At 38.7% G+C, this 22,992-nt stretch overlaps 1 protein-coding gene across 1 annotated transcript in view; it reads left to right on the top strand.

Moving 5' to 3' along the window:
• Positions 1–21,615, top strand: part of MEIKIN (meiotic kinetochore factor) — a 125,694-nt gene extending 104,079 nt beyond the window's left edge. Inside the window, exon 12 of the mRNA XM_027548558.1 lies at positions 21,481–21,615. Within this exon, the coding sequence (XP_027404359.1) occupies positions 21,481–21,615 (135 nt within the window). The remainder of the gene's footprint in view (positions 1–21,480) is intronic.
• The last annotated feature ends 1,377 nt before the right edge of the window (positions 21,616–22,992 follow it).

Below are 22,992 nucleotides of genomic sequence, written 5' to 3'. Positions count from 1 at the left end.
AGGAGATAGAGGTGACCAGGAGGAGAAGATGGGGAGTCAAAAGGAGAGAGACAGATCTGGCCAGTAATCAGTTCCCAAAGTGTTCTCCACAGCCCAGAATACCCAAAGAGATTCACAGAGTTGGGTAGAGAAGAGATGGGGGTGGGAGGAAATAGAGGTGCCATGAGGGGGAACAAAGAAAGTCAAAAGGGGGAGAGGACAATCAAGCCGGTAATCACAGTCCTAAGTAAAAATGGGTACTGAAGATTGGATTCTTAAAGGTATAAACTTGATAACAAATACCAAAAAGCAAAGATTAAAAATCTAGAGTAGAGGTTAGACTCTCAAAAATACAATATTTAAAAAAATCACAAAAATTATAAAAAATTATATATGAAATTTGCTTTAAAAATAGGGTCTTTTTTGGCAAAATTTTTTTTTAATTTAAAAAATGGTAATAGTAAAATATATCTAGGAATTTCTCTGGAATTGTTGTGGACAGTGTGGGGTCAGTTCAGTTTCAGATAGTTCCAGCTTATACTTCTACTCAAGGTCTATAGGCCCCTTCCAATGTAGTCGGTACTATCTACACGGGTTTAATCTATTGCACCTGTCACTTCCAAAGCGGTTCCCTCTGTTTATTTTGGCTTCTTCTATTTGCAAGTCTTTTCAGTGTGCCTGACACAAGGGGGCGAAGGTGGTCGCTTATTTGGGCTCACTTGTTCAGTTGTGCTGTGGGGAGGGAGGAACACTGCAAACAAATATCACTGGTGTGTGGGGGGAGTGCTCACAGTGTCTGGGCCACACTGGGTTTGCCCCCGCTCATGGCGTGTGTGCTTTCCCAGTCTACACTGCTCAGGCTCCCGGTTGCTCTGCAGGGGAACTGTCTAAAGTGGGCCCTGGGTTGCGTGTACTTCCCAGGTCTAAGCCACTCAGGTTCAGGTTCTTGGGTACTACACAAAGGCACAGACTCAGTTGGGCCTGCGTTTTGTGCCCTTCCCAGGTCTGAGCAGCTCAGGTGACCAGGTGCTTGGTGAGTGCACTCTCCCCAGGTGGGCAGTGTGTCTTATCACCTCCGCAGTCCCTGCGACCCTCCTGGTGGATGTCTATCGTCCAGGATCCCAGGAAGACTTGGTTAGCAACTGGGAGCCTGCTCGCAGTTTGGAAGAGGATGCGGTCTCTGGGGCCGAAACTGCCCCTCGCATTCCGGCTCTGGCTGTCACCCTCCTGCCTCTCTGCCTCTGGTTGGGGATGGGCTGGTCCGAAGCCAGCTAGCTGTCCTCTGATACTTGCTTAGTCCTTTGTTCTGCAGGCGGCCCGCCAGTGCCTTAGGTTAGAGCTTTTAGTGGGAAAGTTCTTTCTCTCTTTCTTTCTTTTTTTTTTTCTCTCTCTCTGGCTATCCCACAGTTTGGGTTGCTATCTCACGTTAGCGCCCTCAGATTGTCCTCAGGGCATTCAGGCCCGGTCGTTACCCTAAGCAATGCAGCCCGTGCCTCCCTGTTCAGCCCCTGCTTGCTGGTGGTAGACGCGAGCATCTGGGCTACTTCTCCAATGGGAGTTGCAGTTAGGCACATAATCTATGGGTTTTATTTATTTATTTATTTTCCTCCTGGTTATGTTGCCCTCTGAGGTTCCAAAAATCACTACAGACCTGCCTGTAAGAGGGTTTCCTGGTGTTTGGAAACTTCTGTTTCATAACTCCCTCCCTGAGACGGGTCTCCATCCCTAACTCTTTTGTCTCTCTTTTTATGTTTTATATTTTGTCCTACCTCCTTTAGAAGACAATGGGCTGCCTTTCTGGGTCCTGCCTTGCCTTGCAGGCTGCCTTGCCTGGTGTCCTCCACCAGCATTCAGAAGTTGTTCTGTGGAATTTGCTCAGCGTTCAAATGATCTTTTGGTGAATTTGTGGGGGAGAAAGTGGTCCCACGTCCGGCATTTGGGATTTAGTTCCCTGACTGGGTCCTCTGCATTGGGAGTGTGGAGTCTTAGCCACTGGACCACCAAGGAAGTCCCCATGTGCAGATTTTTGTGTAAACATAAGCTTTCAAATGATTTGGATACTATGGAATAAAATGGCTAGCTCAAATGGTAACTGTATGTTTAGTTTTTTAAAAAAACACCAAATGGCTATACCATTTTTCAGGCCCACCAGCAAAGAATGAGAGTTCATCTTGCTCCACATCTTCATCAACATATACTGTTTTCAATGTTTTGGAGTTTGGCCATTCTAATAGGTGTGTAGTGGCATCTCACCGTTGTCTTAATTTACATATCCCTGATGTGGAAATATGGAGCATCCTTTCATATGCTTACTTGCCATCTGAATATCTTCTTTGGTGAGGTGTTTGTTAAGGTCTTTGGCCCATTTTTTAATTGTGCTGTTTCTTACTGTTAACAGTTCTTTGTATATTTTGGGTAACAGTCCTTTATCAGATGTATCTTTTACAAATATTTTCTTCTAACTTGTGCCTTTCTTTTTTTTTTTTTCTAATTCTCTTGATATACCCGTTTGCAAAGCAGAAGCTTTAAATCTTAAGTAAATCTAGCTTATCAATGATTTCTTTCATGGATCATGTCTTTGATGTTATATCTAAAAAGATGTTAATCAAAAAAAGACATTACCATACCCAGGATCTTCTAGGTTTTCCCCTATGTTATCTTTAGAGTGTTTCATAGTTTTGCATTTTATAGTTAGACCTCTGATCCATTTTGAATTTTTGTGAAGGTTGTAAGGTCTGTGTTTATATTCTTTTTTATTTTTTTGGTAGGTGGCTGTCCATTGTACTGACACCATTTGTTGAATAGACTATTTTGCTTCATTGTATTGCCTCTGCTCCTTTGTCAAAAATGAGTTGAGTATATATAAATGTCTGTTTCTGGGTTCTCCTGTTCCATTGATCTGTTTGTCCTTTTTATTTATTTTTTTTGCCAATATCACACTCTCTTGATTACTATAGCTTTATAATGACTTAAAGTTATTATAAAGACTTTATAATTAAGTCTTAAAGTCCTCTAACTTTGTTCTTCTTCAATATCGTGTTCTGTATTTTGGGTCTTTTGCCTCTTTAATCAGTTTTTCAATATTCACAAAATAACTTGCTGAGATTTTTATTGGGATTGTACTGAATCAGTAGATTCAGTTGGGAATAACTGCCATTTTGACAACCTTGAGTCATGTATGACTATGGGTTATATCTCCATTTATTTCATTCTTTTTTGATATCTTTTATCAAAAGTTTTACAGTTTTTCTCATGTAGATCTTATACATATTTTATTAGATTTATACCTAAATAATTCATTTTGGGCATGCTGATATAATTGGTAATGTGTTTTTAATTTCAAATTCCAGTTCTCTATTGTTGTTATGGAGAAGGCAATGGCACCCCACTCCACTGTTGCCTGGAAAATCCCATGAATGGAGGAGCCTGGAAGGCTTCAGTCCATGGAGTTGCTGAGGGTCGAACATGTCTGAGCAACTTCACTTTCACTTTTCACTTTCATGCATTGGAGAAGGAAATAGTAACCCACTCCAGAGTTCTTGCCTGGAGAATCCCAGGGACGGGGCATCTTGGTGGGCTGCTGTCTATGGTGTAGCACAGAGTCAGACATGACTGAAGTGACTCAGCAGCAGCAGCATTGTTGTTATATAAGAAAGCAATTGATTTTTCTATATTAAGTTTGTATCCTGCAACCTTGCTATAATTGCTTATTAGCTCCAGGAGTTTTTATTGTTGTTGACTCTTCTGGATTTTCTACATAGATAATTCTGTCATCTGTAAATAATGACAGTTTTATTCCTCCTTTACACTCTGTATTTCATTTTCTTTCTTGTCTTTATTGCATTAGCAAAGACGTCCAGTATGATGTTGAAAAACAGTGTTAAGAGGGAACATTCTTGCCTGTACCTGATCTTAGTGGGAAAGGTTCAAGTTTTTCATCATTAAGCATGATGTTAGCTGTAAGTGGTTATTTTTTTTCATATTAATAGATGTTATTTATTAATAGAGAGTTGAGGTTCCCCTTTATTCCTCAGTTCATTTCAGGTCAGTCGCTCAGTCGTGTCTGATTCTTTGCGACCCCATGAACTGCAGCATGCCAGGCCTCCCTGTCCATCATCAACTCCTTGAGTTTACCCAAACTCATGTCCATCGAGTTGGTGATGCCATCCAGCCATCTCATCCTCTGTTGTCCCTTTCTCCTCCTGCCCCCAATCCCTCCCAGCATCAGAGTCTTTTCCAATGAGTCAACTCTTCCCATGAGGTGGCCAAAGTACTGGAGTTTCAGCCTCAGCATCAGTCCCTCCAATGAACACCCAGGACTGATCTCCTTTAGGATGGACTGGTAGGATCCCTTGCAGTCCAAGGGACTCTCAAGAGTCTTCTCCAACACCACAGTTCAAAAGCATCAATTCTTCGGCACTCAGCTTTCTTCACAGTCCAACTCTCACATCCATACATGACCACTGGAAAAGCCATAGCCTTGACTAGATGGACCTTTGTTGGCAAAGTAATGTCTCTGCTTTTGAATATGCTATCTAGGTTGGTCATAACTTTCCTTCCAAGGATAAGCATCTTTTAATTTCATGGCTGCAATCACCATCTGCAGTGTGATCAAGAGCTTCCAGATATACAATCTGGATTTAGAAAAGTGTCAGAGGAACCAGAAATCAAATTGCCCACATTCATTGGATCATAGAGAAAGCAAAGGAATTCCAGAAAAGCATCTACTTCTGCTTCATTGACTACATGAAAGCATTTGACTGTGTTAATCACAACAAACTGTGGAAAATTCTTAAAGAGAGGAGTACCAGACCACCTTACCTGTCTCCTGAGAAACCTGTATGGGGGTCAAGAAGCAACAGTTAAAACCTTACATGGAACAACTGACTGGTTCAAAATTGAGAAGAGAGTACTGCAAGGCTGTATATTGTCAACCTGGTTATTTAACTTATATGCAGAGTACATCATGTGAAATGCAAGCCTAAAATAAATAAAAAAATTTTTTAAATAATTTTTTCTCTGTGAGGGTTAAAAGGATCTTTTCCTTTCCTTGGTGTCTTGAAATTTCATTATCATGTATTAATACTTTGGTATATGTTTTTATTCATGCAGTGTGGTAGAACATGGATTTCTTTTAACCTGGAAACATAAACACTTTGGTTTGGGGAATTTTTTCATATTATTTCTTCAATAATCTCCTCCTCTCTGCATTTTTCTCCTTTTTCTGGAACATCTATTATTTGCATAGTGGACTTCCTATACCAGCCCTCTCAATTTCTTATCTTTAAAATAATGTCTTTATCCTTTTGTTCTACTTTCTGGGAGATGCCCTCAGTTTTATCTTCCACATCTTTTGTAGTAATGTTTTGGCTAAGAATCCACCTGGCAATGCATGGGACACAGGTTCAGTTCCTGGTATGGGAAGATCCCACATGCCAGGGAGTTAACTAAGCCCTTGAGCCACAACTACTGAGCCCACTCTCTAGAGCTTGAGAGTTGGAACTGCTGAATCCTGCGTGCCCTAAAGCCTGTGCTCCACAACAAGAGAAGCCACCACAACGAGAAGCCTGTGCACCACAAGTGGAGAGAGTATGTGCAGTTTAAAGAAAAAAAAAACTAGATGGATACCCTTATGCTTACCCACTATGCAGACAATGAAAGAGAACATTACAAATACTGTCTCCCCGAAGCCCAAGGAATCTCACTATGATTCCATTAACCCTGTCCCGTGAGTAATGACTGTCCTGGGATTTGTGCCATTCATTCCTCTAATTGTGCTCCCCCGGTGGCTCAGAGGGTAAAGTGCCTGCCTGCAATGCGGGAGACCTGGGTTCGATCCCTGGGTCGGGAAGTTCCCCTGGAGAAGGAAATGGCAACCCACTCCAGTATTCTTGCCTGGAGAATCCCATGGATGGAGGAGCCTGGTGGGCTACAGTCCATGGGATCGCAAAGAGTCAGACACAACTGAGCGAGCTCACTTCACTTCACTTCCTCTAATTTGTTTTTATTTTTATAACTGACATCTTTACTAAATATTTCATTCCATGAGCATCATATATTTCCTAATTTAAGTGTTACTCAATATTTTTCAATAAAGTTTTATTATTTTAACCAGAATAACCTTGTATTTTTGTTGTTGTTGTTAAATATATTCCTAGGTATATTATTTGATGCTATGGCAAATTGTGTCTTTTTATCATTATATTTTAAAAATTTATGGAGTATAGAAATATAAATTATTTGTATATATTTGTGTATATGCAGAACCCTGCTGAATCTTGTTAATGCTAATATATGTTGAATTCCTTTTGATTTTCTATGTAGACAATCATATCATCTTAGAATAATAACGGTTTTGTTTCTTCCATAAGAACTGTCCCTTAGTGTCTTGGATAAGACCTCTAGTACAACATATTTCTTATTTAAGATCTAAAAGGAAATTGTTTAAAAAGTTTCATTGTTAAGCTTAAAGCTTGTGCAAACTTATTTTATAGACAACTTGTATTAAACAGCATAACCTGTAGTAAGAAATAACTAAAACAATTTTTAGCAGTTAAAACAACAAAGTTTCATTTCTTGCTGATGCTATACATACATCCATTAAGTTGACTTAGGGCCCTGCTCATAGAGCAGCCCCATCTTGAATATTTCTAGAAATTATGCCAGTGAAAAAGAAAGCTCTGCAATGCCTTACACTGGCAATTAAATGTTCTGGCTTGGAAGTGACATTCATTACCTCTGCTCAAAACTTAGTGGCCAGAAATACTCACATGACCTTACTGAATCAGAAAGGGGCCGGAGGTACATCTTCTCCAGAAAAACAAAAACTCTTTGAGAAACAATACCTCAGGACCATCACAATCCTTTACTAGATTGAGAACTTACCGCTATTTCAAGTTTTCTATGACTTCTGTTAGCCTAATGTCATTTCTTTGTAAACTATATGTATGCAGGAAAGGGTTAAAAATATCAGGCCTGCACATTCCCAAGTTCCTCAGGCTTATCCTGGGATGAGGCTCCTGGGAGATGACCTCTGAAGCCTTGGAATATCAGTGGATACTTGGATAACAGTGTTTTGTATGTCCTGAGCCAGGCCAGATAGTTTATGCTCACAAGTGATTTATGGTAAACACCTGCTTTTGTTGCCTGAGGCTTTGGGCCACCTTGTATCAGTTTGACCTCTGGGGGACTGGGGTCTGAGTAGCTGAGGTCAGTCCTGCAGGCACTGCATACTTATGTGACTGACTCTAAATAGAAACCCTGATACAAAGGCTCACTGAGCTTCCCTGGTTGGCAGTACTTTGCGCTCGGGAGAAATAAATGTTCTCCATTTGACTTCAGCAAGGAGTGGACAACTGGAAGCTTATCCTCCTGAATTCAAATCTGTATGCCTTTTCTTCTGGACTGCACATTATGTGCCTTTTCCTTTTGCTAATTTTATCTTGTTTAAAATTTTTTTAAGGAATTGTTTGAATTGAAGTAGAATTGACTTAAAATATACTGTTTTCAGTTATATAGATAGTGATTCAGTATTTTTGTAGGTTTTATTCTACTATCAGATCAGATCAGATCAGTCGCTCAGTCGTGTCTCTTTGCGACCCCATGAATCGCAGCACGCCAGGCCTCCCTGTCCATCACCAACTCCCAGAGTTCACTCAGACTCATGTCCATCGAGTCAGTGATGCCATCCAGCCATCTCATCCTCTGTCATCCCCTCTCCTCTTGCCCCCAATCCCTCCCAGCATCAGAGTCTTTTCCAATGAGTCAACTCTTCGCATGAGGTGGCCAAAGTACTGGAGTTTCAGCTTTAGCATCATTCCTTCCAAAGAACACCCAGGGCTGATCTCCTTCAGAATGGACTGGTTGGATCTCCTTGCAGTCCAAGGGACTCTCAAGAGTCTTCTCCAACACTACAGTTCAAAAGCATCAATTCTTCAGCGCTCAGCCTTCTTCACAGTCCAATTCTCACATCCATACATGACCACAGGAAAAACTATAGCCTTGACTAGATGAACCTTTGTTGGCAAAGTCATGTCTCTGCTTTTGAATATGCTATCTAGGCTGGGCATAACTTTCCTTCCAAGGAGTAAGTGTCTTTTAATTTCATGGCTGCAGTCACCATCTGTAGTGATTTTGGAGCCCAGAAAAATAAAGTCTGACACTGTTTCCACTGTTTCCCCACCTATTTCCCATGAAGTGGTGGGACCGGATGCCATGATCTTCGTTTTCTGAATGTTGAGCTTTAAACCAACTTTTTCACTCTGCACTTTCACTTTCATCAAGAGGCTCTTTAGTTCCTCTTCACTTTCTGCCATATGGGTGGTATCATCTGCATATCTGAGGTTATTGATAAGTAAGGTGAATGTGCTGACTGACCACTGGCACCTCAGAAACAATATTCCACTATAAGTTATTATAAGATATTGGCTCTCATTCCTGTGCTATATAATGTGTTCTTGTTGCTAATCTACTTACTACGTAGTAGTTTTCATCTGTTAATCCAGCCCCCCTAGTTTGTCCTTCTCTACTATCTTCACTTTGGTAACCACAAGTTTGCTTTCTGTATCTGTGAACCTGTTTCTGTTTTACATTTATATATCAGTTTGTATTATTATTTTTTAGATTCCATATATCAATGACATCGTAGAGTATTTGTCTTTGTCTGACAACTTCACGAAGCGTAATATTCTCTAGGTCCATCCATGTTGCTGCAAATGACAGAATTTCACTCTTTTTTTATGGCTAGTGGTCCTTTGTGTGTATGTATTGCATCTTCTTTTTCCATTTGTCTGCTGATGGGCCCTTGAGTTGTTCACATGTCTTGGATGTTGCAAATAGTGCTGCTGTGAACACAGGGGTGCATGTATCTTTTCATTTTTTCTGCAGGTATTCCCAGGAATGGAATTACTGGATCAAATGGTAGTTCAATTTTTAGTTTTTTGAGGAATCTCCATACTGGTTTCCATAGTGGCTGCACCAATTTACATTCCCACCAACAGTGTACAAGAGTTCCTTTTTCTCTACATCCTCTCCAATGTTTGCTTTTTGTAGACTTTTTGATGATGGCCATTCTGACAAATGTGAGGTAATGTCTCATTGTTGTTTCAACATGCATTTCTCTGATAAGTAGCCAAGATGAGCATCTTTTCATGTGCTTGTTAGCCATCTGTTTATCTTCTTTGAAAAAATGTCTAATTAGGTCTTCTAAGCCTTTTTTTTTTAAATGGGTTGTTTGTTTTTATTGATACTGAGTTATATGAGCTGTTTATATATTTTGGATATTAACTCCTTGTTGGCCATATCATTTGAGAAAACTTTCTCCCATTCTATAGGTTGTCTTTTTCATTTTGTTTATGGTTTCCTTTACTATGTGGAAGCTTTTTAATTAGGTCCTGTTAAATTTCTTTTTGCTTCTACTTCTGCCTTAGGAGACAGATTAAAAACATATTGCTACTATTTATGTGAAAAAGTGTTCTACCTTTGTTTTCTTCTAAGGAGTTTTATACTTTCTGGTCTTAGATTTAGATCTTTAATCCACTTTGAGTTTATTTTGTAAATGATGTTAGAAAATGTTCTAATCTCATTCTTTGACATGTAGCTTTCCATTTTCCCTCAGAACCACTAGTTGAAGAGATTGTCTTTTTTCCACTGTGTGTTCTTGTGTCCTTTGTCATAGATTAATTGATCATTGGTGTGTAGGTTTATTTCTGGGCTTTTTATTCTGTTCCATTGACCTATGTGTGTGTTTTTGTGCCAGTACTCTGCCGTTTGATTGCCATAGCTGTGTAGTATAGTCTGAAGTCTGGAAGGGTTATACCTCCGTGTTTGTTCTTTTATCTCAAGATTATTTTGGCAACTTGGGATCTTTTGTGGTTCCATATGATTTTTACAATTACTTGTTCTAGCTATGTGAAAAATATTGTTAATTTTGATAGGAATTGCATTAAATCTGTAGATTGCTTTGGGTAATATGGCCATTAAAAAATATTAATTCTTTCAAACCAAGAGCATGGGGAATCTTCCCATTTCTTTGTATAATCTTCAGTTTCTTTCAACAGTGTTTTATAGTTTTTAGAGTATAGATCTTTTACCTCCTTGGTTAATTTTGTTCCTATGCATTTTATTCTCTTTGATGCAGTTTTAAACAGGATTTTTTTTCTTTCCATTATTTCATTGTTTTTGTATAGAAATAAAAATCAGTTCTATAAAAAACAGATGTCTGTGTTTTAATCTCATATAATGCAACTTTCAAAGAAGGCAATGGCACCCCACTCCAGTACTCTTGCCTGGAAAATCCCATGGATGGAGGAGCCTGGTGGGCTGCAGTCCATGGGGTCACGAAGAGTCGGACACGACTTGAGCGACTTCACTTTCACTTTTCACTTTCATACGTTGGAGAAGGAAATGGCAACCCACTCCAGGGTTCTTGCCTGGAGAATCCCAGGGACGAGGGAGCCTGGTGGGCTGCCATCTATGGGGTCTCACAGAGTCGGACACAACTGAAGCTACTTAGCAGTAGTAGCAGCAATGCAACTTTACTAAATTCATTTATTATTGCTAATAATGTTTGAGTGGGGGCTTTAGTATTTTCTGTATGAAGTATCAAGTTGGACATGGAAACCCACTCCAGTATCCTTGCCTGGAGAAGCCCCATGAATAGAAGATCTGGGAGGGCTACAGTCCATAGGGTTGCAAAGATATCATATTACCTCTTCTCTTCCAATTTGGATACCATTTATTTGTTTTTCTTACATTATTACTGTAGCTAGGCTTTCCATTACTGTTAAATGGAATTGGTGTGAGTGGGCATCTTTGTCTTGTTTTTCACTTTAGAGGAAAGACTTTCAGTATTTTACCATTGAATATGATATTAAGTGGGCTTGTTGTAAATGACTTTTATTAAGTTGAGAGTTTTTGATGAGAGTTTTTATCACGAATGGATGTTGATTTTTGCCAAATGTTTTTTCTGCATCAGTTTAGATGATGACATGATTTTTATCCTTACTTTGGTTACTGTGCTGTATCATACTGATTAATTCATGAATGATGAACTGTCTTTGTGACCCTAGACTAAAATCCACATCCTAGACTAAATTGATCATGGTATATGATTCTTTTTATATATTGTTGGATTTGGTTTGCTAAAATTTTGTTGAGGATTTTTGCTTCTGTATTCGTCAAGGATACTGGTCTGTAATTTTCTTTTTTTGAAATGTTTGTCTAGTTTTGGTGTCAGGGCAATGGGGGCCTTATAATAGAATGAACTTGGGAGTATTCATCCCTCTTCAATTGTTTTGAATAGTTTGAGAAGGATAACTATTAGTTCTTTGTATGTTTGGTAAAGTTCCCTTGTAGAGCTGTCTGGTCCTAGATTTTTGTTTGATGGGAGTTTTTTAAATAAAAGGTTCTATTTAACTTCTAATGATTTGGTTTGTTTAAATTATTTGTTTCTTTTTGGTTCAGTCTTGGCAGGTTGTTTGCTTCTGTAAATTTGTCAATTTCTTCCAGGTTGTCCAATTTGTGGGCATATTAACTGTTCATTCAGTTCAGTTCAGTTCAGTTGTTCAGTCGTGTCCGACTCTTTGCAACCTTATGGGCACAGCGTACCAGGCTTCCCTGTCCATCACCAACTCCTGGAGCTTACTCAAACTCATGTCCATTGAGTTGGTGATGTCATCAAACCACCTCATCCTCTGTTGTCTCCTTCTCCTCCCACCTTCAATATTTCCCAGCATCAGGTGGCCAAAGTATTGGAGTTTCAGCTTCAGCATCAATCCTTCCAATGAATGTTCAGGACTGATTTCTTTTAGGATGGACTGGTTTGATCTCCTTGCAGTCCAAGGGACTCTCAAGAGTCTTTTCCAACACCACAGTTGAAAAGCATCAATTCTTTGGCACTCAGCTCTCTTATAGTCTAACTCTCACATCCATACATGACTACTGGAAAAACCATAGCTTTGATTAGATGGACCTTTGTTGGCAAAGTAATGTCTCTGCTTTTTAATATGCTGTCTAGGTTGGTCATAACTTTTCTTCCAAGGAGCAAGCGTCTTTTAATTCCAAGGGTGTAGTCACAATCTGCAGTGATTTTGGAGCCCCCAAAAATAAAGTCTGTTGCTATTTCCATTGCTTCTCCTGTTCATAGTATTATGGGTTTTTTTTTTTCTTTTTATGTCTCTGTGGTGTTAGTTATTATTTTTACTCTTTCATTATTTATTTTGAGGCAGAGGCCTCTTTTCTTCTTGATGAACTCAGCTAAAAAGTTTATCAGTTTTATCTTTTTTAAAAAACAGCTCTTGGTTTTATTGATCTTTTTATCTCTATTTTTACTTATTTCATCTCATCTTTATTATTTACTTCCTTCAGCTGTTTTTGGGCTTTGCCTTTTCTTCTTTTTTAAATCTTTTTTTTTTCTTTTACATTTCAAAATCTTCAAATAAAGAGTAAAATTTTTTAAAAAAATATTTATTTATCTATTTATGGTTGTGTTGGGTCTTCATTGCTGAACGTGGGTTTTCTGTACTTGCAGTGAGTGGGGGCTAGTCTCTAGTTGCGGTTTTGTAGACTTCTCATTGCAAGGGCTTCTCTTGTTGTGGAGCACCAGCTCTAGGATAAGTGGGCTTCAGTAGTTGTGGCACACATGCTTAGCTGCCCTGCAGTATGTGGAATCTTCCCTGACCAGGGATTAAACTGTATCCCCTGCATTGGCAGGAGGATTCTTTACCATTTGACCACCAAGGAAGTCCTTAAAAGAATTAATTCTTTTAAGTGGAAGACTAGACTGTTTATTTGAGATTTTTCTTATTTCTTGAGGAAGGCCTCTATTGCTATAAATTTCCCTCATACAGATGTTTTTTTTTGTTGTTGTTGCATCTAATTGGTTTTGGGAAATTCTGTTTCCATTTCATTTGTCTTGAAATTTTTTTTTTGGTCTTCTCTTTGATTTCATGATTGACTCACTGGTTTAGTAACATGTTGTTTAGTCTCCACTCATTTGTTCTTTCCCCAGTTTTATTTCTATAGTTGATTTCTATTTATATACCATTGTGATTGGGAAAAAAAATGCATGATATAATTTCTGTCCCTTTAAATTTTTTGAGGCTTCTTTTGAGGCCCAGTACGTGATTTATCCTGGAGCACTTACTATATGCACTTAAAAAGAATGTGTATTCTGCTGTTTTGGGATTTAATATCCTATAAATGTCTATTAAGTATACCTAGTCCATTAGGCCATTTAAGACCATTGTTTCTTTATTGATTTTCTGTAAGGATGATCTGTCCATTGATGTCAATGGGATGTTAAAAGTCCTCTTCTATTAATATTACTGTATTACTGCCAATTTTTCCCTTTATGCCCGTTAGTTATGTCTGCTTTATATACTTAGGTGCTCCTGTATGGGTTTGTATATGTTAATAAGTATAATATTGTCTTCTTGTATTGTTTCCTTTATCATTATACATGATAATTAATCTTTTTTTTGGTATAGCATTTGTTTTAAAATCTTTCATCTGATATGAGTATTACTACCCCCACATTCTTGCTGTTTGCATGAAAAATTTTTTCTCTCCCCTCACTTTCAGTCTGTGTGTCTTTAACACTGAAGTGAGCCTCAGGTAGGCAGCATATTGAAGAGACTTTATTATTCCAGTCATCCACCCTGTGTCTTTTGGTTGGCACATTTATCTCATTGACGCATGAAGTAATTATTGTAAGTATGTACTTATTACCATTTTACTACTTTTTTCCAGTTGTTTCTGTAGTTGCTTTCTGTTCATTTTTTTCTTCTTTTTGTTTCTACCATTATATTTGGATGATTTTCTTTAGTGGTGTATTTGGTACATTTCTTTTTGGTTTCTCCGTCTGTTGTAGGTTTTTGATCTGTGGTTATCCCTGGAGAAGGAAATGGAACCCACTTCAGTATTCTTGCCTGGACAATCCCATGGACAGAAGAACCTTGAGGGCTACAGTCCATGGGGTCGCAGAGAGTCACACATGACTGAGCAACTAGCACTTTACCATAGAAATAATATTGACCTATAATTATATCTACTTGTTTTAAATTTGTATTCATTTAAGTTCAAACACATTCTGAAAGATCTAATTTTTTTTTTACTCTTCTCCCCAACACTGTGTTTTTGATGTCATATTTTGCATCTTCACGTTTATCTTTTTGCTGATAATTGTAGTTGTAGTTTCTTTTACCATTATTTTTTGTCTTTTAATCTGCACACTGGCTTAATTAAGTAATCTTCAATGCTTACTATATATCTGTCTTTCCTACTGGAATTTTCTCTTTCCTCTAGATTCTTACTTTTTCATTTAGAGATCTTTCAACATTTCTTTTAGGGTAGGTTTAATATTGATAAATTCTTACTCCTTTTCCTTGTCTGAGAAGATCTTTTTCTCTCTTTCTGTTGTAAATGATAATCTGCTGAGTAGAGGATCCTCGGTTGCAGGTTTTTTCCTTTTAAGACTTTAAAATATAATGCTGCTGTCCTCTGACCTGCAAAGTTTCTGCAAAGAAATCAGGGGATAGCTGAATAGGAATTTGCTTGTGTGTGACTCTCTGTTTTTCTCTTGCTGTATTTGAAATTCTTTAACTTTTGCCATTTTAGGTATGACATGTCCTGGTAAGGGTATGATTGAGTTCATCTGGGGAAACCCAGTGGCTCTGCTGTCGTCAGAAGTCTAGACTGCTTCTGGGGTACTGCTTGAGTAAGCACCAGCAGTCGCTGCCACTGCCCCGCCTGGGCTCTACCCTAAAAGTAGAGGCTCAGTCACCTTTGCATCCCAAGGTGGAGTCTTTTCCCCTGTGCTGGCTGCCACACATCCAGTGCCACTCTGTGACATGGAGTGAGCTGGACCAGGGTGTTCACCTGACTCAATTGGAGAGTACTGTGAGGCAGTTGTTGGAAACCCAGCAGTTGCTGGGGCAGACCTTTGTCTTTCCTGCCTGGCATCAAGCCAGTACCCACACACTCCTCATGAGTGAAGTCCAGGTTTCTCCAACCTTACTATCTCTTCCAGTGGTTCTCCAACCAGTCCAAATGACTACATTCTCCCAAGAAGATTCTGGTACTGTTCCATATCAGAAGGATGGAAAAGGAATACTGGGCAGGAAAATTGTAGATGTCTACCTCAGAGTATAAATTTTACATTAGAATAGGCTTCTGTATAAACTTTATTTAAAATATGAGGTGCCCTTCATACATATGTATCTCTGCTTCTGAATTCTAAGAGATAAGATATGTTATGTTTGAAAGAAATGGCATTTCTTTAGAGATGGTCTGCTTGATGGCATATTGTCAAAATTAACTGACAATTACTATTAAATTACCAGTGGCGTTTTCCACAGCACTTTTGGTACTTACTTTTTTGTTGTTATAATGAAATTATAGGAAGATGTGAAGTGTATTTTGTCATCATTTCTGCTTAAAACCATTCTGAGCTGGATCTTAAAGAATGACTCTGACACTGAAACCTTGACCCTGATCATTTAACCCACTATTTTGTTGCTCTTATTTGATGAGAATCCTGTGGATCTAACTGATGATCTCATCCTCCTAAGATCTCTATCTATTTCTACTACAACAGGTGTAGCCCAGGTTGTGTATCAGTTTAGGACCTCTCTGCCCCCTTTAGTGATTCTGGTTTTGTGTCAGAATTTCATGTTCAGCATTCCCTTCTTCCTGTTAGCCCCTTACTGAGCCAGTCACTATGTCCAGGGGCATAGAATACATTGATTGTTTAGACTGGGTCTTGTGACCATGTTGATGCTTAGAAGTGTTATCAGTGGTGCTGGGAGAACTGGAAAACTACATGTAAAAGAATTAAATTTGAATATTCTCTAACACCATGCACAAAATAAACTAAAAATGATTTAAAGACCAAAATGTAAGATCAGATACTATAAAATTCCTAGAGTAAAAACATAGGTGGAATACTCTTTTGACATAAGTTGTATTTATGTCTTTTTGGATCCTCTCCTAGAGTAATGGAGATAAGAACAAAAATAATAAATGGGATCTAATTAAACTTAAAAGCTTTTGCACAGCAAGGGATACTATAAACAAAAGAAGAGATAACCCAAAAAATGAGAGACAGTATTTGCAAATAATGCAAGCGACAAGGGATTAATCTCCAAAATATAAAAACAGCTCACACAGCTCAATATCAAAAAACCAAACAACCCAATCAAAAAATGGGCAGAAAACCTAAACAGACTTTTCTGGAAGGAAGATATACAGGTGACTAAAAAGCACATGAAAAGATGTTCCACATCACTAATTAGAGAAATGCAAATCAAAACTACAATGAAACCCTCCTACATTATTGTTGCTGCTGCTGCTAAGTTGCTTTAGTCGTGCCCGACTCTGTGTGACCCCATAGACGGCAGCCCACCAGGCTCCCCCATCCCTGGGATCCTCCAGGCAAGAACACTGGAGTGGGCTGCCATTTCCTTCTCCAATGCATGAAAGTGAAAAGTGAAAGTGAAGTTGTTCAGCCGTGTCCAACTCTTAGCGACCCCATGGACTGCAGCCTACCAGGCTCCTCCATCCATGGGATTCTCCGGGCAACAGTACTGGAGTGGGGTGCCATTGCCTTCTCCCTCTACATTGTTGATGAAAATCTAAATTGACATATCCACTATGGGGAACGGTATGGAGCTTCCTTTAAAAACTAAAAATAGAGCTCCCATGCGATCCTACAGAAAGCGAAGAATAAAGAATAAAGATAAAGAAGAACCTCTTGAGGAAAGTGAAATAGGAGAGTGAAAAAGTTGGCTTTAAGCTCAACATTCAGAAAACTAAGATCATGGCATCTGGTACGATCACTTCATGGCAAATAGATTGGGAAACAATGGAAAGAGTAACAGACTTTATTTTTTTGAGCTCCAAAATCACTGCAGATGGTGACTGCAGCCTTGAAATTAAAAGACACTTGCTCCTTGGAAGAGAAGTTACAACTAACCTAGATGGCATATTAAAAAGCAGAGACATTACTTTGCTAACAAAGGTCTGTCTAGTCAAAGCGATGGTTTTTCCAGGAGTCATGTATGGCTGTGAGAGTTGAACTATAAAGAAAGCTGAGCACTAAAGAATTGATGATTTTGAACTGTGGTGTTGGAGAAAACTCTTGAGAATCTCTTGGAGTGTTTGGAGACCAAACCAGTACATCCTAAAAGAAATCAATCCTGAATATTCATTGGAAGGACTGATGCTGAAGCTGAAACTCCAATACTTAGGTCACCTGATATGAAGAACTGACTCATTTGATAAGACCCTGATGCTGGGAAGGATTGAAGGCAGGAGGAGAAGGGGATGAAAGAGGATGAGATGGTTGGATAGCATCACCGACTCAATGGACATGAGTTTGAGTAAGCTCAGAGAGTTGGCGATGGACAGGGAAACCTGGCATGCTGAAGTCCCTGGGGTCACAAAGAGTCAGACATGACTGAGTGAGTGAACTGAACGAATGATCCTACAATTCCACCCCTGGGCATATACCTAGAGCAAGCTATAATTTGAAAAGCTATGTGCATCCCAGTGTTCATTGCAGCACTATTTACAATAGCCAGATGTGAAGCAACTTGAATGTCCAACTTATGGTTGCCCAGGGGAAGATGAATGAAGACGTGGTATATTTATACAATGGAATATACTTGGCCATTAAAAAGAATGAAATAGGCAGAAGACCTAAATAGACATTTCTCTGAAGAAGACACACAGATGGCCGACAGGCACATGAAAAGATATTCAACATCACTAATTATTAGAGAAATGCAAATGCAAAGACTACAGTGAGGTATCACCTCACACCAGCCAGAATTGATATCATCAAAAAGTCCACAAACAATAAATCTTGGAAAGGGTGTGGAGAGAAGGGAACCCTCCCTCACTGAACCCTCCCAACTGAGTGCATGTTCAGTTGCTTCCATTGTATCCCACTTTATACAACCCTAAGGATTGTAGCCCTCCAGGCTTCTCTATCCATAGGATTCTCCAGGCAAGTATACTGGAGTGGGTTGTCATGCCCTCCTCCAGGGATCTAACCCATGTCTCTTGTGTCTTCTGCGTTGGTAGACATGTTCTTTACCACTAGTACCAGATGGGAAGCCACCCCTCAATGTTCTTGGGAATGTAAATTGGTGCAGCCACTGTGGAGAACAGTATGGAGACTCCTTAAAATACTAAAAATAGAGCTACCATATGACCCTGCAGTTCTACTCCTGGGCGTATATCTGGAGAAAAACATGATCTGAAAGGATACATGCACCCCAGTGTTCATTGCAGTACTGTTTACAATAGCCAATACATGGAAGCAACCTAAATATCCATCAACAGAGGAATGGATAAAGAAGACGTGATACATATATACAATGGAATATTAGTCAGCCATTAAAAAGAATGAAATAATACCATTTGCAGCTACATGGATGGACCTAGAGATTGTCATACTGAGTGAAGTAAGTTCAGACAGAGAAGGAGAAATATCATATGACATCCCTTATGCTGCTGCTGCTGCTAAGTCACGTCAGTCGTGTCCAACTCTGTGCAACCCTGTAGATGGCACCCTACCAGGCTCCTCTGTCCCTGGGATTCCCCAGGCAAGAACACTGGAGTGGGTTGCCATTTCCTTCTCCAGTGCATGAAAGTGAAAAGTGAAAGTGAAGTTGTTCAGTTGTGTCCAACTCTTAGCGACCCCATGGACTGCAGCCTACCAGGCTCCTCCATCCATGGGATTTCCCAGCCAAGAGTACTGGAGTGGGGTGCCATTGCCTTCTCTGGACATCCCTTATATGTGGAATCTAAAAAGAAATGATACACATAAACTTATTTAAAAAAGAGAGACTCACAGACTCAGAGAAGGAATTTATGGTTGCCCAGGGGAAGAATGGGGGAAGGGATAATTAGGGAGTTTGGGATGAACATGTATACACTGCTACATTTAAAATGGATAACCAGCAAGGACCTACTGTATAGGGCATAGGACTCTGCTCAGTGTTATGTGCAGCCTGGATGGGAGGGGAGTTTGGGGGAGAATGGATACATATATGTGTAAGGCTGAGTCCCTTTACTGTTCACCTGAAACTATCACAATATTGTTAATTGGCTGTATGCCAATAGAAAATTAAAAAATTAAAACAAACAATGAAATAATGCCATTTGCAGTAACATTAAAGGACCTAGAGATTATCATACGAAGTGAAATAAGCCAGACAGAGAAAGACAAACATCATACGATGTCACTTACATGTGGAATCTAAAGAAGTGATACAAATGAACTTATTTACAAAACAGAAAGAGACTCACAGATGTAGAAAAGACAAATGTATAGTTACCAGTGGTTAAAGGGGGTGAGAGGAGGGACAAATTAGGAAGTTGGGGTTAATATATACACAGTACTACATATATAAAATCAGATCAGATCAGATCAGTCGCTCAGTCGTGTCCGACTCTTTGTGACCCCATGAATCGCAGCACACCAGGCCTCCCTATCCATCACCAACTCCCGGAGTTCACTCAGACTCATGTCCATTGAGTCAGTGATGCCATCCAGCCATCTCATCCTCTGTCGTCCCCTTCTCCTCTTGCCCCCAATCCCTCCCAGCATCAGAGTCTTTTCCAGTGAGTCAACTCTTCGCATGAGGTGGCCAAAGTACTGGAGTTTCAGCTTTAGCATCATTCCTTCCAAAGAAATCCCAGAGCTGATCTCCTTCAGAATGGACTGGTTGGATCTCCTTGCAGTCCAAGGGACTCTCAAGAGTCTTCTCCAACACCACAGTTCAAAACCATCAATTCTTTGGCGCTCAGCCTTCTTCATAGTCCAACTCTCACATCCATACATGACCACAGGAAAAACCATAGCCTTGACTAGGACGAACCTTTGTTGGCAATGTCTCTGCTTTTGAATATGCTATCTAGGTTGGTCATAACTTTCCTTCCAAGGAGTAAGCGTCTTTTAAGTTCACGGCTGCAGTCACCATCTGTAGTGATTTTGGAGCCCAGAAAAATAAAGTCTGACACTGTTTCCACCATTTCCCCATCTATTTCCCATGAAGTGATGGGACTGGATGCCATGATCTTCGTTTTCTGAATGTTGAGCTTTAAACCAACTTTTTCACTCTCCTCTTTCACTTTCATTAAGAGGCTTTTTAGTTCCTCTTCACTTTCTGCCATAAGGGTGGTGTCATCTGCATATCTGAGGTTATTGATATTTCTCCCGGCAATCTTGATTCCAGCTTGTGTTTCTTCCAGTCCAGCATTTCTCATGATGTACTCTGCATATAAGTTAAATAAACAGGGTGACAATATACAGCCTTGATGAACTCCTTTTCCTATTTGGAACCAGTCTGTTGTTCCATGTCCAGTTCTAACTGTTGCTTCCTGACCTGCATACAGGTTTCTCAAGAGGCAGATCAGGTGGTCTGGTATTCCCATCTCTTTCAGAATTTTCCACAGTTTATTGTGATCCACATGGTCAAAGGCTTTGGCATAGTCAGTAAAGCAGAAATAGATGTTTTTCTGGAACTCTCTTGCTTTTTCCATGATCCAGCGGATGTTGGCACTTTGATCTACATATATAAAATAGACAACTAATAAGGACCCACTGTAGAGCACAGAGAAGTTTATTCAATATTTTGTAGTAACCTATAAGGGAAAAGAATTGAAAAGGATTCTATACTATCTATCTATCTATCTATATATATATATATATTTCTTTTCAGATTCTTTTCTGTACTGTGTACTTTTCTGTGCTGAATCACTGTACTGTATACCTAAAACTAACATGTTATTGTAAATAACTATACTTCAACTTTTAAAAAGTTATAAAAGTAACCACTAGAAAGACTAAACATTATTGCTGTGGGGGGAGAGATGTAAAGTGGTATATAAGGCTTATTTAATTTAATCCATCAATTATAGAATAAATAAATATCTTCATAAAATTTCTGAAAAATTAACTGAGTTAGGAAATCAAGGAATCTATTGTTTGAATCAGACTTAAATTTATTTTATTTTATTTTTTAACTTTACAGTATTGTATTGGTTTTGCCATATATAAAAATGAATCCACCACAGGTATACATGTGTTCCCCATCCTGAACCCTCCTCCCTCCTCCCTCCCCATACCATCCCTCTGGGTCATGTTTTAATTCAGTAAATCCTATAAACTTTCTCTTCAACTTTGGAGTGCTTGAATCTCAACTCTACCATTACTTTTCTCTATGTTTTTTAAATAAGTTAATCCAGCCTCTCTGAACTTAAGTTTCCTTGTTTTATAAATGGGAATAATATAATCTGTTTTGCTGGTTCTTGTGAATATTAAATAAGCAAATGTTTTAAAAACCAATTATATAGTGTCTGGAGTGAAGTGAGCACTTCCTAAATGCTTTATATTGCAAATGTCTATGAAATATATCAATATTGAGACTATTTGCCTTTGAAACAAAACAATCTATAGGTTTATTACCTGAAAAATTATGTAATTTTTTTCAGGTACCTTCAAATGCATCAGAAATATGTTATATTATTAAAGCATCACCAGGAACTAGACAAGTGGAAAGTAAAGGAATTATTGTAAAGAAGAAATATTCTCTTCCTAAAGATATACCTCAAGGTACTATAGTATGAATGTAGAACTTACTCTTTGAAAGATACAAAAGATTTTTTCATTGTAAATTCCTTATGTACCCAGGAATTAGTTATAAATTGTATTCTGAGAGTTCTTCCATGAAGTGGAAACGGTAAAATTATAAAAAAGCTTGGTCAGTTTTCAGAACCTGAGTAAAATGGGTTTTTTGAAAGTCTATTACTGTCATCTCTTAAAAAATTATGTTATGCCATTAATTTAAAGTGTATTTATCTAGTATCCTTCCTTTTATAATTATCTAAAATTAGTGATTTTGGGTTTCATAGATAGATATTTCATTTTTAAATATATGGAGATATTTTTGCATTCACTTAGCATTAGTTGAGCACTTGCTCTGGGAAAGGCACCTCATTATATCTTCTTTATTTCTCACTATTACTTTATGATAACAGGATGTATACTTTTTAAAAAAATATTAAGAATCTGAGGCTTAAAGTAGTATGAAATTTGTCCAAGATCACACTGCTACCAAGTAATGGAGAGGAATTCAATCTTTCAAGGCTTCTATGCTCCAAATTTAGATTTTTCTGTACTTCCCTCACTGCATATCAGACAGAATGTCTAATTACTCAATGAAGCTGGGAACCTTTGAAAGGTAAGCAAGCAGTAAAGAAACTGAAACTTAATAGGTTATGTATAACGTGATCCTTGCCCCCGTTTCCTCCACAGAACATGCCCAGAGCACTCCTGAAGTCCACAGAGATCTTTTTCATTAAGTTCCTTGACTACTTAATTTAGTGATGTTCATTTGACACTTAATAATATACTACTGGGCTTCCCTGGCGACTCAGATGGTGAAGAATCTGCCTGCAGTGCAGGAGACCTAGGTTCAATTCCTGGGTTGGGAAGATCCCCCAGTGAAGGGAATGGCTACCCATTCCAGTATTCTTCCCTGGAGAATTCCATAGACTGAGGAGCCTGGCAGTCTACCTGACATAATTCATAATGCTAACTTTTTATATTCTTTGGGTTATGAAGTTTTAAATGACAGAAATCACGTAATAGACCTCTTTCTATCTCAGTCTCTGATAACTTTAGCATAGTGGTAGGGAATAGTAGATGCTGTATCAATCAGGGTTCTACCAAAGAAACAGAATAAATGGTATATGTAGAGAGACACATATATGTATAGGTATATAAAGAGATTTATTTTAGAGAATTGACTTATGCAATTGGAAGGTCTGATTGCAACCTGTAGGGCAGGCTAAAAACTCTTGGGCAGGAGCCAATGATACAGTAAATCCTCAGGAGGAATTTTTCTTCAGAGAAACTTCAGTTTTTTTCTTAAGGTCTTTCAGTTGATTGTATGAGGCCTACCCACATTATCAAGGATAATCTCCTTTACTTAAAGTTATTTA

Source organism: Bos indicus x Bos taurus, chromosome 7 (assembly GCF_003369695.1).
Source record: "Bos indicus x Bos taurus breed Angus x Brahman F1 hybrid chromosome 7, Bos_hybrid_MaternalHap_v2.0, whole genome shotgun sequence".
In the NCBI taxonomy this organism is placed as follows: domain Eukaryota; kingdom Metazoa; phylum Chordata; class Mammalia; order Artiodactyla; family Bovidae; genus Bos; species Bos indicus x Bos taurus.
Note: the sequence above shows the minus strand (reverse complement) of the source record. Positions and strands in the feature narration are given on the sequence as shown.